Here is a 19,102-nt window from a genome sequence, read left to right on the forward strand (position 1 = left end):
AGATAGAGGCGTCACTGAATCCGTGTATCTGAATATTTGTTCCTTCAGTGCTCAAAGTGTCCAGCCATCTATCAACACGGATCTCATTGACATGTCTCAAGTCTGCTCTTAATTGAAGCCATTCATCTTTTAAGGGTTGACTCACTTCCTCGTCCCAATTTACCTTCGCCAGCCACAACTTCTGTATCAGTATTTTAGCCATCAGGACGCACGGCGAGATCCAGCCCAGAGGGTCAAACAGTTTCTGGATATCAGACAAAATTGTTCGTTTACTGATGTGATTGTTTACCTCTGGGAGGTTAAGGTTGTACTCGAACTGGTCTGTTCCCATGTTCCACTGAACACCAAGTGCCTTGATCGTGCCGTCCATGTTTAAATCAAGATGCGCATTAGCTGATCTGTCTTCGGGCTTCAAACTGCGCATGAACTCAACACTATTGGATGACCATTTTTTAAGCTGAAATCCACTTTTCGCATAACTTCTTGCAATTGATTGTTGGCTTCTATGGCTTGTACGATGGTGTCACATCCCGACATCAGGTCGTCGACGTAGAAGTCTTCTTTGATCATCTTTGATGCAGCAGGAAACTCGTCTCTTTCATCTATAGCCAGCTGTTGCAACGTCTTAACTGCCAGATATGGAGCTGAAGCTGTTCCAAAAGTTACTGTCAGGAGACGGTAATCCTCTATTTGCTTGTCACTGCTACTTCTCCATAAAATTCTTTGATAGTCGGAATCTTCTTTAGTTGTCAGCACCATCCGATACATCTTGTGAATATCTGAGACGAAACATATAGCGTGCATTCGCCATCTCATTATCAAACTTCTCAAATCTTCTTGTAAAACTGGCCCAACCAGGAGGTCGTCGTTTAATGAGAAACCATTGGTGCCCTTACACGACGCGTCATACACGACGCGCGTCTTTGTAGTTTCCTTCTCTTCTCGAATAATTGCATGGTGGGCTAAGTATACACTCTTCTTTGTATGTATTTCTTCGGTTGGTACCTTTTCCATGTGCTTCTGTTCAATATAATCATCAATCACCTTTACATATTCTTCTTTGAGCTTTGGCATTTTTAGAAATCTTCTCTCTAGTTGTATTAATCTGTTCTGTGCTATTTCTCTTGTATTTCCTTCACATGCTCTTGGTACTTCTGTTTTTAAAGGTAATTTGACGATGTATCTTCCTTCTTCATTTCTTTTGTAGGTACTTTCGTAAATTCTTTCACATGTTTGTTCTTCTTCAGTTAATGTTCTCTTTGTATCTGGTTCTACCTCCCATATAGTCTTCAATAGATCATCAACATCGACTTGATGATGCATCGTAATGAAACATTTTTCTTGTATACTTGTATCCGTCTCTCCATTATCTCCAAACAGGATCCATCCCAAGTATGTTTTCTGAGCACATGGTGTACCCGGTGGACCCTTGATTATTGTTGTATCTTCTTGAATGATCTGCGCATATACTTTAACTCCAAGAAGAAGATCTACTGGACCTGGTGTGTTATAACTTGGATCGGCCAGGTGTAGATTTTGTATGTGAGACCAGTTGCTTGTATTCATGGTTTTCATGGGCATTTGAGTGGTCAATTGCTTGGAAATCACATAGGCTCGAAGCTGTATAGAATACGACGTTTGATATTGCGACGAAACCTCTAATTGAACCACTTGATTTGCGTTCGCCTTTATAGGCCCCAATCCCGTTATGCTTGCTCTTGTTGTCTCTCTTTTAAGTTTAAGTAATTGGGTCGCTTTCTCACTAATGAAAGATGCCTGTGAGCACGGGTCGATAAGAGCTCTCAGTGCAATGGTGTGACCTTGCTCACTCTTCACGTTTACAATCGCAGTTGCTAACAAGCCATCACTATGTCTAGCTGTGTGGTGTGATGCAATTGCCATGGTAGCTTGAATTTCTGTTTCAGTCTCGTTGACCTTGGGGAGCGTCGGCTGGGTCTTAGTATCTTGTTCTGCTGTTTCCGGGCTCTTGGTCACATGGACGAGTGAATGATGGCGCTTGCGACATATACGGCATGACATGGGCAATCGACACTTGAAAACCGCATGTCCTGGTGCTAGACAATTGTAACATAGCTTATTGTTTTTTGTATATTCACATCTCTCATTAGGCTGCATTTTTGTAAATTCTTTGCAATGAGCGAGTGTGTGATTACCTTTACACATGACACAACTCTTCTCTGCTTGTGATTCTGTGGCGTGGAACGCGCGTTCTTTGACTACATTTCTTTCGCGCGGAGTTGATGAAGAAGCGGTGATGAGCTCTAGCGTTCGGAATTTAGCTTCTAGAAATTTGACGAAGTCTGTCCACTTGGGTAATTCCTCGGAATCGTCCTTGTGAGCATACTCCTCCCAATCCTTGTGTGACTCCGGGTTCAATTTCTGCACTACCAGAAAAATAATTAAAGGATCCCAGGAATCGGTGGCCATGTTCAAATTTTGTAAACTATTTAAGCATTCAGTTTTTTTTTTTATTTTTTTTTTTATTTTATTTATTTACACACATACAATTATCATTACAGGTTGCACCCAATGCGATAATGTAGCAAAATATTACATACAAATACACAAGTACCTATATCTAACAAATCATATTTTTACCTATTCAATATAACAAAGAGTTATTAAAGCTACTTTAGTGAATTCACTCGTAGTACATGAAAATAGGTCTATATGCGAGGCTATTAGGTTCAGGGTGCGCACGGCGCGCGTCATCGGCGCCTCGCGCAGCAGCTTGGTGCGCGCGCGCGGCACGGCCAGTAGCCCGGGCTGACGGCGCGCCACGCAAGCGCGCGGAACACAAATACCCACCGACCCCAATATATCCGCATTGTATATTTTTCCCCTAAGCAGCTTAAAGATGTATGTAACGAGTGCTAGCTCCCTTCTGACTTTCAGCTGATTGTATCCGACCATGCCTAAAATAAACAATGTCGGATACATCAGCGGATAAAACGGATAGACGCCGTATTGTCTCATATACATATACCTAATAAACTTATTCTGTATCCGCTCTAACATAAAAATATACTTTGCTTCGTGTGGAGCCCATATTTCAGCATTGTATTCTAGCTGGCTTCTAACCAACGCATTATACAAAGATGTTATAGCCTTCATATTTGTGAATCCATTAGCCGTCCTTAGTACAAAACCTAGATTCCTGAATGCTTTTTTACAAATATTCACAATGTGATTTCGAAACGTTAACTCAGTGTTAAAAGTGACTCCTAGATCCCTTACTTCTGAGACTCTAACCATCAAATCTCCATCTACCTTATAACTATTTTGAATGGGAGTACGCGCCCGAGAGAAAGAGATAGTCATACATTTTTTGGTATTGAACTGTAGAAGATTTTTCTTGCTCCACTGTACGACTCTGTCGATATCCGCCTGCAACGTTTTACAGTCATCACCAGTATTTACCGCCAGGGACAACTTAAGGTCATCTGCGAATAATAAACACTTAGCATCTTTTACCGTTTTAGGTAAGTCGTTTATCATTAATAAAAATTCGAGAGGCCCTAAATTGCTACCCTGACCCTGAGTTGAGTTGTAGTATCCAATAATGATTTGAGTTGAGTGGCCGACTGAGTATTTAATTTCTTTTGCAGAAATAACCGCTTCAATATAAAATTCACTATTAACTTTTTGTTTCCATAACGCTTTTGTAGAATGTCCCACGCTTGTGTATAATTACTTTCGGTGATTTGAACGTGCTTTAAAATCGCCTCTGCCTCGCCGGATACACTGGTCTTCAAATAATGCAATTTTTGTACATTACTAAGCGACGCATTGTTATGCACAATTGACAAAAACAAATCTTTAAAAGTGGGCCATTGTTCATAACCACCACTAAAACTTGGAAGTTGAATTCGAGGTAATTTTCCCACTTGGTTATCCGAGTTACTTATATTGGGGTTGATTTGTTTTGTGTTGCTGTTCAATAAGTCCTTAAGATCGCCTTCAATGTTCAGGTATAGATCTTCGTAAATAAAGTATTCTTCATTAATAAAATATTGCGTAACAGCCCGTTGTTCGCGTGGCATAACCTTTATAAGTTCTTGATGTGTTCGTTTGAACGTCGCCCAGTACTCTTGTATGCAACTTAATCTCGCCTCAACATAACCTCTTGTTAATCGTGCCTTAGCGCATTTCTTTAAATTCACTTGTGTTTTCTGAAGTAAACTTGCCGTATCTTGCAAAACAGTCATCAATTGATCCACCGTAGCCATTTTTCGTAATTTCAATCTTCACTTTCACGTAAAAACAGAAGTAAAATTAGAAGTAAACACAGAAGTAAACACAATGTTTCGAAGTAAATTGTTTAAGTTGAAACTAAATTGCATTGAAATCGTATCTATTAACTTGTTTCTATCGGCTTGTTTATCACATTCTTTTGTTCTCGCGGCCAGGTGTCGGACGGCGGGCACTCGATGCACTTTTTCCTTATCCGGATCGTTTGGACCATATGATGAATGCAGTAAGGTTCATTATTGAGTGGGAAATTAAAACACGTCCTCTTGCTATGATTTTTGTAATGCGACTAAATAAGAAATGCATGTATAATGCTGTCACTAGGTATTGTGATAGGTATTTGTGTGCGCGTTAACATGTGCAAATATCTTATTCTACTTAATGGATGCCACTCAGCATATGCCGATGACTATCGTCCGTAGCCATGGCGCTGGTTTTCAGGGCAACCAGTTTAAATTAAAAACACAAAATAAAAACAAAATAAATAATATAAAATAAAGCAAAACTTAATACAACATATGGGAAAAGAGGTGACAGTTGAGTTAACCTATAATTGACAATAATAAGTACATAATTCCGTGCTTTAACAGTTTAGACCCCCAGTCTTTTGGTGCACGAATTTTATTTTTAATAGCAGCAAAGTCTTGCCTGAGTCAAGTGATAGTCTAGTAGACGTATAAGGTTCAGACGTGAGGTAATCCCGTCTATAGTTGCTTTATTCTAAGTCTGTGGGTTGAAGGCACAACGCGTCTGCTAGGCTCACATCATTTCAAAGAGGGCGAAACGCCGGAATTTTAGTGGGTAGGGCCAAAATTATCACCAACTAAAACTTTACTTCATTTGTTATCTTAACAAAAATGTAATTTTGTTTTAACACTGATTTAAACTTTCACGATTTTTACACATTATTAAACGTCTTCTCCGAGACCACGGGGACAACGCCGTCCTTGAAACGTCGGAGGTAAATCTTAAAACTTAGATACGCGATTAAGTCCCGTTGTACAATTTATAAATTTTGTTTTTGTTAAAGTTCTTCTTTATACTCTAAATTCCTATATCTGTTGTTACATATATCCTCGTTTCATATATTAAAGACATTAAAGTGTTTATTAAGTACTTACTATTTTACATGACACATTCTTCTTCTGTAGCCTTCCCAACTTCCCTTGTTCTCAAAACACAAAAAGATACCCAATATCACAAGAATCCCACACTCTCAATGTTTTCATGGTCCGATGCTCCTCAATGCAAAAAGTCAAAGAGCTTACAAGGTAAACATTCACTTAAGACCTTATGATACTAAAAGTAAGATGTCTGAGAGAATATAAGAGGTATCGGAGCAAATAAAGCACACGTGAGGCCGCCGGTTATTGGCAATTATGTGGACGATTATTCAAATCCGATGTGGGCGGATCGCTCGGTGTGGACGCGTAGGTAACCGATAATCGGTGACTTTGAATATGGATTGGTATTGATAATAGGGGTGGTGAAATGTTTCTGGTTTAATCAAATACTAAAGACAAAGGACCCGAGAACCGTTTCGTATTTACTAAACTTAGAGTTATTGCGGAAAGAGAAGAGTCGTGAAATGTACGGGTTCTAATCCAATACATTCTACGACTCTTCTCTTTCCGTACAGAACTCTTAACAGTAATATTCAGACGTTATCCCAATAAATATTATAAAAACATAAGTAACTCCCTAACTCTGTATATTACTTCTTCATGATTAGAAAACCGCTAAACCGATTTAGACGAAATTTGGTATGCAGATAGTTTGAATTCCGGGGAAGAATATAAATATAACTCAGGATAGTTTTTATCACGGAAATCGTAATTATTTATGCGTGAACAAAGTTGCAGGCAGAAGGTAGTATTTGTACAATCATTTTTACGGATTGTCAATGAACTATGTAAATGGTATTTACTTTTTTTTGTATTTGTATATATCCTTGACTGTAATAATCTATAAATAAAAGTGAAATAACACAGCACTGTTTACACGTACCTAACCTTGCATATCCATATGACATATGACTTTAAATGCATTCAATTCAGAAAACAGTGATTTTTAATTAGTCTTAATCGACCATAACTCCTTATAATATCAAGGCGATTTTGAGTTTCCGACATTTTAATTTGCATTCTTAAGTTCCGAATCTGTGTGAAGGTTAGGTTTATTGTACTGTAATTTAGTTTATTTTATTATACATTTTAATAACAGTAGCAAAGTGCCAAAAACAGGTTACATATATTTACTTATTTGCTACCGATTTTAAAGACAAATTGTACTTATCACTAAGAAAAGAACCAATATTTTCAGGTTGGATTTTTTTAGGCGCTGAGACTCCTACTATTCCAAAATGGTCTGAGACCTTTTCTAACTTTTTAATTCAAACCGATTGGCATTTACAGGTTGTGGATAAAATCCTCAACTTTATAATGCCAATCGATTCCATTCTTATCCAGAATCAAAAGCTTCTTACAGACTAACTTTTATGGATAACATATATGTATATGCCTTTGCACCTAATGCATCGCATCGTATTTAGTTATGTTTCTAGGGTTAACTACTTCTTTTAAGTCTCGCCGTCATTTACATTTTATCTTAGTTTGACTACCATTTCATATGTATCTCTCAGTTACTTAAAAGTTAGCTGGAAGAGATCCCTTAGCGGCTTAAGTTCGCCTTTGTACACATTTACTGTATTCTCTCTGTGTTATGTACTTGTTTTGTGCAATAAAGTGTTTAGTTTAGTTAGGGCAATAGAAAAGCCACAAATCAAAATGTTCTTAAATGTGCTCAAAATAAACTTAAACATATATATTATATATACAGTTAAATACAGGAAAATTTTCCTGATAGTGACACGCTCCTAGTAAGTATAAATAACTAAATCAAATGACAATGTAAACGCTAAACTTCACTTTTACCCAATAATATAAGTGAAATAGTGTATACATGTTTATGACCGTGATTCTACAAACAAGACAGAACAACGATGGAATTGCTAATAATCACTTTAAACTTGACGTGCCAATGTAAAATGGATCTTAATGGGCTGTATTAGTGTCGTGTAGAAGAGAATATGTCATGTGCTCGATGAGTCAGAGATAACCAGTTTGTAAGTAGGCATTCTAATTAGGAACACCTTAGCTGTCAATGTCGCGGTGTCCTGCCATTTTGCACAGATGCCATTTAAAATATTTGTACTTGATAATGCACTTATTAGCTTGTAGTAGTTGTAGTCGAGTTCACATATCTGTGAGAAACTATTCAAATTTCGATTATAACAACCTATCGGACGCCCCAGGTCACAGAATAGTACTAGGTAATAGTACTAGGTACAGAAGATTCACTCTCTAACAAAACAAGCGTGAGCAGGCGTTCGTTCCATAGCGGTGCGCGGCAACTACTATGACTAGACACCAAAATTGGTGTGGGCTGCATGTACTTGTAGGTACTTGTAGCGAGGCGACGAAATCGCGGAGTGAGCCACGCCTGCCCAGGTGCGACATGGTGGAGGCGTATCAGCGCGAACTTCGAGGCAACAATTGGCGAGAGGTCGCACAAGACCGAGAAAAGAGGCGCTGTGTTGTGTCGGAGGACTCAGAGGCCAAGTCTCATTTTGGGTCGTGAGCCAACGGAGTAAATACCTATTATAATAAAATTTAAATCCCATTAAGGCACTCCCTTATAATCCAGTAATAGTGCTTATCACCTTACCCGGTATGTAGGGCGCATTCATCGCAGAAGCTATGAAATGCATCCCGTATCTCACGTTTGATTGGAATTTACGATATTATTATTCACATGGCTCATTGCTATGCGGCACGCCACACGAAGAACTATGTCAATTGCGAGGTGAATAAGATAAAATAGGAAAAATAAGTGCTCAGTCAGCTGCAGAGTTATTTGACCCCCCCCCCCTGTATATGACTGTTTGGGAGGGGGGTCAGCTAATTCTGAAGCCTGATGATGCCAAGACTGCTGTACTCTCATCTGTCCTGGGTCAAGGGTTGCGGGGTAAGGTGGAAATGATATAACTTATTCTCATCTTCGCACCACGACACAGCGATGATATGGATAAAAACCCTACATACACTGCAGGAAATGTATTTACTTACACAAAAATTCAGACTTGCGTAAAGATCAAGTACAAAGACCTGAAAAACTGCAATAATAGCTAGTGGTCATTGACCACCCGAAATACAAGCATAAATATCAGCTACAGATTTAGTTCATTAATCAAAAGCATAATGCTTTTCCCACATTCATGTCATCTCCATCTTGTATTCGTACTGAATTATATATGAATATGAGTTATGGAATAATAAATGATGCGAGGTGAAATGGACGAGAGAGAAGCGTAATATGAGTTATGTATGTTACAGGATAAGTAGCTGTGAGAAGTTTTTCCGAATTAAAAAATATTATACTTAAGTTTATATTAATTTATTTGCGAAAATACACAAAGGCGCGTAGTTTTATTTTTAATTAATTGATACATGCAAAATGAATAATGAGAGATTAAACGCACCACGTACAACAAAATAAAGTCAGACCAAGACGCTGCATGGCATTTGCAATGACAAAGTGTTTCAACGTGACGTTTAAAATGACACTACCTCACTTTGATATTATATTATATCTATTGGTCTAAAGTTAGGTCAGAGGGACTCTATCAATGATATAGTAACAACACAAAAATTCCAAACCAAAAAAAACTACAAAATCTCTTCCTTGCATATTGATCCGCGATAAACGACTTATGCTAAGACGCCATTCTATATTTTAATTAGATTTAAGGCTAATTGGACTTCCTGTTAAACAGCAACAAGTTAAGGAAATGGCGCTAAGAGCGGAAGTGGATTTAATCCTGGCTCAGTATCCGCCAGGCGACGCCGTAATGTAAACGAGTTTGGGCTTGACCTTCAGGCGCGATGCCACTAAAGTGGGACTTGGGGCTAGTTTATTGCAAAACTGGTGATGGCAAGTGCAGAATGCTGCACGTTTGTGGAAAGGCAATCTGATTTTCAGAGAGAGAAGCAGAGATTTTCTACGAATTCTATCTGTAACATGCGTCGTGATGCACTGCTATTTGCAAAGTCTAGTCTACGTATACATAATTGCAGAGGTTGAAAGCCAAAGTGAAAAAGACCCTAAAAATTGTACGGGTAGGATAACTTAGGATAGCTGTAGGTACACAAAAAATGAGCAACAGAAAAACTTTTATGTAGGCATGGAAATCATCCAAAAAGATAACTAAATATCCGATTGGGATCCTTATGCAGACTTGTTATATACAACAATAAAATTACATTGTAGTAGATCTAACGACACTAAAAAACACGAACACCGAAAAACTATTAATAGGAAGTAAATAATACTTGTCATTTATTAGCAACACAAGGTTTCGAGAAATCTGGAAACACATTAAAATACAAGTTATTTACGATAAACACATTATTATTACCTCGCCACCTAACACACACGTATTGTGACAGATAAATCATACACGAGCCGTATTACTTAGTTGCTAAGTGTCTCTGAACGGCTATTTGCGAACATGTGGAGTCAGGCGGAAAATTCTGTTTACCTGTTATGTGCCAAGTTCCGAGAAAATGCGAGATGATGATGAGAAATCGAGTGCAAACACAGACACGGTAATAACAATTATTTATTTAATTAATGTAAGATCGGAAAAGTACTTAAAACATGTTGATGGAGATGTAGGTGTAATAACAGAGAGAGAGAGTTTCGGCAGAGTTTGATACCTGTGAACGACTAACTTAGTGGTATAAATGTTGTACTATTTAATTCATAACTCCCACTTTCCAAATAAGTTTTAGACAAAAACATTAGTTTTTTATTATAATTCAACATATCACAATATGACCAATCGAATCTCCGTTAAAAATGCAATCATAAATGATTGATATCCGATCGTAAAACTAAATCAATCAACGTTATTTTGGAGCATCGGAAGCTTTTCCAATGTCCGACGCATGGACCATTAACCTGTTTTATAATTAAGGTCGATGTGGAGAAGATCGGATATACCATTTTTGTTGGGAAGACCGTCATAGGGCAAGAACAAGAACTCCAGTGTTTAATGAATACGTCCTTCACTCATACACAATCAGAAAGGAAGCGCTGCGCTCCTTTTGCTCTACCGATATTCTGTAAGTGGAGTATGTAAACGCAAGAGTTAGAAGCGACGAAAGAGTTTGTAGACGGTCTTACCTGATAGATAGTTTTCGCCACATTGACCTTATGCTAACTTTAGAATGACTGCGATGAACACATCAACATAATTATACATACATATACTTTTCTAAATAAAGATCGGCAAAATAAAGTTATAAATAAACATCAGGCAAATCGTTATGTCAAAGTTTATAACTTTTGACACATGCTACTGTACCTTGTACTTGTAATCTTTACTAATTTAACACAAAGACAATCGTGACAGATGTCAAATTGAGCAAAAGTGACATGTAGTTTTTTATCTACCTTCGTGACTTTGACTTTTCAATGAATAATAAAACACTTTGCACACAAAAAAGCACATTCACGTTCGGATCATTACTCAAACAGTCTAAGTTGAAGCCTTTATCGGAAAAACTGAAAACGAGGTCGCGGCGTTACAAGAAGAAAACAAAGTTATGTAACATAGCCGACATGTTGTGATAATTGATAATAATGATAATGATAAAGGTCACGCGAGTGAACTTGGCATTACGCACGCCAAAAAACCGGTGGACACGGGCGAGGTCATACTCTCAAACTTCCGTATAGTAGCTAGTAGCTTACATGATTTCATGTGTAATTCTACTCGTAAATTAGAATTACCTGTTTCCGGAAACAAAAACTGGTTGGATAGGTATAATATTAAAAATATAACTGTGATGGATGGAGACCTAGTGATTTTCGGTGTGGTTAACATTTTCTAAGATGCTGATATAATTTCACCGTTTCTGTAAAAATATTTGTGAATGATCAAAGATGAAAGTGTAAACAGACGTCGGACGTTCCAAAGACAGGATCCATAAAATGTGTAAATTCGTTGAAACCCGAAAATAATTTCTGCGCTAAATACTCATACGTAACCAAATTTAATAATACGTCTCAAGCTAATTTTAGAATGCTGACCATTGCTATCTCGACGTAGCTATTTTAAGGATCTAATATTTACTTAGTCACACCTGGGTATCTCGCGTGACTAAATACAATTTTTGAAGGACTAAAAAACAATATGTTTCTTTAGTTTCTTAAGGCCCCTTTTGAACACTGCATTCAAGAGTATTGCGAAAAATGTGCATGTTTGAGTAACAAAGACGTACTTTGCGTCCTTACAGGGTCCTTAAGAATCCTTAGAAGCGCTCAAGCTACCAGGGCCGCATAAGTTAGAAGGAGTGTGGCATACCGGTTGCGAATTGGCCGTGCTTACGTACACAGCTCTACATAAGGCTAAATAAAATGCATGACGTAATGTTCAATGCTGTGTGCGGCACGCGAACGTGACCGGTTGTGCAAGTCAAGTATGCACGGCGTTCGCGAAAACCTCTGCGCTTTTATGGGCTCCTGGTACCGGTGACTGTGCGACGTAGTGGCGGTAATTTTCTGAACAAAAGATAAGTAAGTACAAGGTAAAACTAAACTGTAATAATGTGCCCACGCGCAGCTTGTTTACACGTTTCATAAAAAGTGCATGATTAATGTTTTTTTTAATAGGCAAAGGCTTCTGGCAACAGACCAACATAAACAAATACATATAGTGTCCTTCTGTCATGTCTCCGTTTACTAATAGGTTCTTCCATCGAACAGAAACCGCAAATATGATGTAACGAAAAATACATAATACAACAACATAATATATATTACCATTGAATATAAATATACAGTCATGTATAATATGTATAGGCCTAACTCCTAAAAAATGATGACGCGAACAAAAAAATAGATGTAGGTACCATAATGAACCCAACACTATAAGTAATACCCACACTCTTACGTAAGGCAAAAAAGAACAACGTATTTTGAAAAGGAAAATACAGTGTAAAAAAGATTAGGCGTACCTTTGAGAATATATTTACCGAGACGCTCACAAAAGATACGCATATTATTTTAGAGGGCAAACCAAAGACGTTTGCTTACGGATGAGCGCAGTATCGAATGCTTGTGAGCCCAATTCAGATTTAACAAATTGTTATGTATTTGATATTATTTTGATACGATCTTAAAGGTCGCTCACACTAATGAGGGCTACCGTTTTTGTGCTCACCAGTTGTCGCCACTGTAAATGTGTAACTCCAGTTAACTTTTTGATATAGATTTCAATTAAAATATTCCCCACTTTAAGAAGAACCTCGAGAGTCCGTCTAAACTAAACTTTCTTTGTACCGACTATGACGTGATAAAGTGTAAGGTGCCATTTTCAGAAATTTGACAGTTCTAAAATCTTTCACTGCAAATACAGTCGCCATCAGATATATCGGAGCGGCCGAGATGCTCAAAAATTCCTGATCACGCACTCTAACGCCTTGAGTATAGAGGCGTGAAGCCTTGGCCGCTCCGATATATCCGATGACGAATGTGCGTGCAGAGTTAGCATGGTCAGACTCTAAGGGCCCCCCCACATCTAGCGTCTCCCGAACGTCGACGCCTCACCAACGCCCGCGCGGCGGCGACGCCGCGCTCCCGCAGCGGCGACGCGACGCTGCGGCGCCTCTCGAACGTCGACGTCGCAGTGACGTCCGCGCGGCGCCGACGCCGCGCCCGCGTAGCGCCTCCGCGACGCCAGCGGCGACCAACATTCAGTCAGACGCTCCGACGCTCGACAGCCGCCACTGACGTCGAGGAGGCACGGCGCTGCCGCGGCGCCGACGCCGCGCGGACGACACTGCGACGTCGACGTTCGAGAGGCGCCGCAGCGTCGCGTCGGCGCTGCGGGAGCGCGGCGTCGACGCCGCGCGGGCGTTGGTGAGGCGTCGACGTTCGGGAGACGCTAGATGTGGGGGGGGCCTAAAAATCAGACTTGCAACAAGGCCTCATCAACTGAAGACTCAGAAACTGCAATACCTAATGGTTTATTTTAATTGCTCGGCAACAACCCTGACAATTAAATTACACAAACGAGAACCTGAAAAAATCGTGTCTCAATAAAGACGCTTTGTCACACTCGGCCGGACACTAATCTCCTTGGAGATGTTGTAATTTGCGAATGGCCTCTAAACAAAAACAGAAAAACAACGCAAGAAATGTTTGGACGTTTCTAAATTGATATAAAGGGAAATCTTTCCACTTCCATCGCTGCTATTAACAGATTTTTTTAAGGAAAATGTTTAGGGAAAGGTGGCATAAAAAAGGGCCACGTTTTCAGGAAAAAATGTTAAAATACGGTAATGTGCCCTGAGTATCTCGTTGTCATTCGAAGAATTAAAAGAGTAACCTTCACTTTTTCAGTAGCGTATAACAAGTTGAACTCGTGTTTACGTACCAATTCGAAACTTTTTAAACAAATGAGTCATACAGAAGCAAAAATAGCAAAATCTACTATTTTACCTGTGGATGTTACTGAATTTGCTTTTATATGATACAAATTAAACATATATGAAACTTCCGAAAGAAAATGCAAGCCTGGGAGGTGCTCTCATTTCGCTTTTCCCTTTTACCTACATACTTAAAATTTATATCCATTTTCCAAAAGTAGGCACCGCAGTTAAATTATTTAGTAATTATATCCGGAAATATGGTAGATATGCTGAAATTTTATGGCAATCCGGTCGAATTGAGACGAGTTCGCTAATGATTAATTAAATACCTACATGTATAAGCGTCAATCAGTCAAATTAATCTTCACGCACTTTATCACTTCATGACCTTCATGTCACGCGGACTATTCGATGTTAATTAAAAAAATTCAATCACATTGCCAGTTATCTGATGTTTTGCATCGAGTGTTTATTTATTTATCTTATCTTATACCTTTAAACGAGCAATTCTTGTTTGTTTATTTATTTATTTATATATATATTTCGGCGATCTCGGAAACGGCTCTAACGATTTCGATGAAATTTGGTATATGGGGGTTTTCGGGGGCAAAAAATCGATCTAGCTAGGTCTTATATCTGGGAAAACGCTCATTTTCGAGTTTTTATATGTTTACCGAGCAAAGCTCGGTCGCCCAGATATTGTTTGTTAAATAAACAGAGGCAAATTCTATCAGAACTTTGCTAAGTTTTATGAATAAGAGGGTTAATCTTTCCGTAGCTAAAGGAGCTGATGAAAACAGATAGATACAGAGATAGAGGGAGCTTCAGGCTCATAATTTGCTTTGCGAGTTTTGAGCGCAAAATTAATAATGTGCAAATATTTAAATCATTATGAATATTATGATCATGTAACAAGTTATATTCGTAGCATGCTACGTCATCACTACCGAATAAGCCGATTTTGGTATTACTCCTGCACATACCGATATGAATGGTTACCACTCATAAAATTAAACAAAAATATACCTAATAAAAAGCAAACTTTATTACTTATCAAATCAATTTTCAGGTAGATAACTAGATTAATTAGAAGGATGCTAAGGATTAGCTGGACAGAAAGGAAGACGAACGAAGAGGTACTGAGCATGACAGGAGAGAAGAGATGCCTGTTAGACACAACACCTGATACGGCACGACATATTCTTTTTAAACATCCTGGAGGGCAAGATTAAGGGTAAAAGACGAAGAGGAAGGGCCAGCCCAGGATCACATATATGAGCCAAATAAAAGTTTCTGTCGTGTCTTACGAGGGAGTTAAAAGGCTGGCCCAGCAAAGAGAAGAGTGGTGATTACTCCACCGACAACACCATAGCTTTTAAATATTGATGATGATGAGATTAACTAGAAAAGGAAAACATTTCCATCGCAACACACTTGTATCGATACAAACACTTTACAATATAAATTGCGGTTAACAAGCAAAACGAGCCAGATTACGGCAATTTGCAAACAAACACAATAATTACGAAATGATGATAGTCTTATCGTTTACGCTGGCGTCATTATATGACGTCTGTCTCTGATTGCATAGGCTAAATTTGTCCTAGTACTGACTACTATATGAAGGGAACACGGAAAGAACATGTCTAGTCACTTATTTGAAAAATGAGATTTTAATCACAAAATGTAGAGCTCTCAATGAACTATTAGTTACAGCTTCTGTTACCTCTGTAATCATAAATATAACTCCTTTTTTCTCACAAACACCTATATACGAAAATAATATGGTTAATTATGTACATCGTTCCTTTCAAACCGCGATAACTCAAAATGTTGTCACCGTCACAGTGACTATGTTTTTCCCGTGTAGGTATTCTTCATATTAAGCAAATATGTAGGTACAAACAACTGGCCTGTTATGGTCTTTGTTTATATCGGATGGATACCTTACGTCAATACCGCATGTATTGAGGCGAAAACACACTTATCCCCCGTACGCAACGTATGCAATGCATTATAACATTTGAACCCTGAAATTTGTATGCTTAGGAATATATTTGTCATACGCAACGCAACGCATGACAAGTATTGTTCTAAGCTGCATACAACTTTCAGGGTTCAGATTGTCATAATGCAGCATACGTTGCGTACGTGGGATAAGTGTGTTTTCGCCTTTAATGTCACAGTACATAACGGATGTCTTATTCGTAGCGATAAATGATAAAAAAAAATTATAATTATTTAAATTATTTTCTGCATTTGTAATTATTGCCTGTTTTTTTATATAAGTATTTGCACGCCTTCGTGCAGACTCAATGCTAGGATTTCTTTAATCTTGTCACATCTTAATTGAACTTTTTACCGATATTTTTCCTATGCAAATAAATTCTTAGCAAAATAAGCATTTAACCAGGCCCAAGTTAAAAGATAACCTTAATAAAAAAAAATACATAATTTATTTGCGAACGAATCGAACCTTGATTACAGACTAGAGATAAAATATTTTGCATAGAAATGTTCAGTATTATATGTTATCACAAACAGGAAAACCAGGCAGTTTTTGTGTAGCCAAAGATATTTTGTAATCATTGAACCATTCATTGAACAATCATTCACTTCATACCACTCAAATAAATGAAATCCAACTATTAATACACACTCCAAGTAAAAAAAATGTGTAATAACAAGGTCAGACTAAAATATAAAAGCAGCTAGCTCATAAAAGCATTAGGCTAACTAGATTTTAAACGTACCAGTCTCTTTTATGAAAATTGAATATAAAATTGGAATTTAAATTGCTGGTTACGAACGGAATGGTTTATTAAAGATCAAAGGGACGACGCCTAAGGCGTTATGAACGTCGACTTGCTACCAAACTACCAAGTGATTGTGGAAAACTTTTTTCATAATTATGTATTTTAATGTCACGTGCGTATTTTAAACCCATAACAATTTACCGTTAACATTTATGGTATTCAGCACTGACTTAATATAAAAGAAATAGACACACAAAGCAGAACAAAAACGTCAAGAAATGTGGATCCCAATGACGTTTCGCACCATTTGCATTGATGATAAAAACGCTTACGTAAATTTTGAGTCAAGATAAATGTTTCGTACAGAAAAGAGCTTAATGTCGTAAGCATTAAGTGTCAAATTTGCAAACATAAGTACCAACACTGTTAAAAAATTTAGTCCGATGGCACTAAACGTAACGTATTTACGTCAAACAACGTCAAACGAGAATAATGAACGAATGGAGTCACTTTGGTACACTTTAATATGTATTACTGTACAGGAAAATATTAAAATTTAAGTAATAAATAAAACAAATTTAATTAAATCGGGAGCTCAAATAAAATAATTCGTGGTTCAAATTCAAACAAATTAAATTTTTAATTCGTAAGTATACGTCTTTAAATACTAATTTCCTTGAAATAAATTCTACTTATTAAATAACTGTGTATTTAAGATCTACATTTACTCATAGCACGGGTGCACGGGGACATTTAGATACTGATTGGATTTTTTTTATAAAGTCTACCTATACTTTATAAAAAAAAATCCTGTGGTTGTCACTGTGTTCCGACAGGTTTAGCATTTACAGTTAGTCGATATAAGCCCTTATTGGTGGTGTATATGTCGGAAACAGGGAAATGGGCCAAACACACAAGTGCCGTTTTGCCTTGTTTAAAACTGCATCACCCCTATCTCTTGCTATAATTAAATAGCAGTCCACTTTGCACGTCGCATAGGTTTTCTTGGAAATCTTCAATTTAAACATAATATTATTTCTTATGAATTCCATATAAAAATATAAAAAAATATTGACCTCACATCGACTCAATAGAATTTTGTTCCTTGACATCCCTTCTTTGGTACTAACAAATTAATTTATTCAAAACCATAAAATTACCACCAGATTACATAAATTATGTAATGCTATCCAAAGAACTAACCGAAAGAAATACATTCCATCCTTTTTCCTTGTTTTATCATTGTTATTTTTACATATTTTAACGGCACATTTCGTAATTGTTGACAACTTCACATTTGAGCGTTTCAAACAAGACTAAACGAAAAAGTAATGCATGATCTGTTTTGACATCACTTTTGTGGGGCCATTTTTGGCGGCTGATTGGGTATCCAGTTCTTTATACTATATCAATGGTATTCAGTTACAAATTGGCTGTGTGGTCAGATTGGTCAAATGCTTAAGTATTTTCTATGAAAAAAGTTCTACCTACCGCAATTCGTTTCTCTAGGCGCTGTAATTTGTTTTAATATATTCAGTTTGGTAACACAATTTATGGAAATGCGATACTTCGTGTTCACCAAAGCCAGGGCTAAATTATTCATGATTGATCCGAAACGAGTCACCGTGAGGCAGAAGTAGCTTTCATATATCCAGGTGCGCCTCAGGGGAGAGGCATGGGACCCATTTTCTACAACAAGTAGGTACTTTGTGTTATTTGACTGTCTATATTATTATTATTTCAAACTTTATTGCATATCAAAAAAAGGTACAAATGGCGGACTTAATGCCTATCTCATGGCATTTACTGCCAGTTTACCACAGGGCCAAACAGAAAAATGTCAAAGTGAGTGCAGTGAGAAGCGTTTAGACATGTAGAACTTATAATATATTCTGTAGTCATTGATAAATTCTAAGCTGGATGTTGATATCATCATGATTCTAACTTTAGCATATATCGGCATGTTCTACGACGATTGACGCGAAATTTTATAAAATCTGAACATGGCTATCTATATAGCAAAGACTTTTGCGCCTCATATCTTATTCAAGATTTTTCGACCGACAAAGTATACTTTTTACGATGTTACATAGCTTTACAATAATCTTCACCATCACATGCTAAAAATCTATTCCTCCATAACACTACCGCAGTAATTGGATCAGCGTAATACTATAGTCGGATTATATGAATTAGCGGGCCTGCTCTAAGTGATTCGTTCACACTGGATAAACAAACGACCCATGGGACTACGAGCTTACAGCCTTTGTGTTAAGGTTTGGAATTGAATGGAGGGTGTACAGGAAGGGCTGTAGGCTGTGACATAGTGAAGGACGGGCGTGACGTGCCCGCGTTGAAGCAAATTGGATTTCACGTCAGCTGGGCATTGCGAGGGTTAAATGATGGAGCTGTAAGCAATGCAGTTGGATTAACTGGTACTGACTACCGAGTAGGTGCCACAAACGGACACATACTGAAAACTGGAAACACTTGTACTTATTGTTCATTTTTAAGGTTATAAAAAAGGGAAGACGAAGTTTAGACAAAAAAGAAAACCAAATAAAACACTTTTAGTGA

At 37.7% G+C, this 19,102-nt stretch overlaps 2 protein-coding genes across 3 annotated transcripts in view; both read right to left on the minus strand.

Moving 5' to 3' along the window:
• Positions 1-19,102, minus strand: part of LOC134651931 (E3 ubiquitin-protein ligase RNF144A) — a 171,185-nt gene that overhangs the window by 45,865 nt on the left and 106,218 nt on the right. The window lies entirely within an intron of this gene.
• Positions 412-2,476, minus strand: LOC134652372 (uncharacterized). Its single transcript, XM_063507547.1, has one exon. The coding sequence runs from the start codon at positions 2,446-2,448 to the stop codon at positions 412-414; it is 2,037 nt and encodes a 678-aa protein (XP_063363617.1). The 5' UTR covers positions 2,449-2,476.

Source organism: Cydia amplana, chromosome 11 (assembly GCF_948474715.1).
Source record: "Cydia amplana chromosome 11, ilCydAmpl1.1, whole genome shotgun sequence".
NCBI lineage: Eukaryota > Metazoa > Arthropoda > Insecta > Lepidoptera > Tortricidae > Cydia > Cydia amplana.

What these genes read in the sequence shown, in the direction of transcription:
- LOC134652372 (XM_063507547.1), bottom strand. Translation starts at nt 2,448, where the DNA reads ATGGCCACCGATTCCTGGGATCCTTTAATTATTTTTCTGGTAGTGCAG.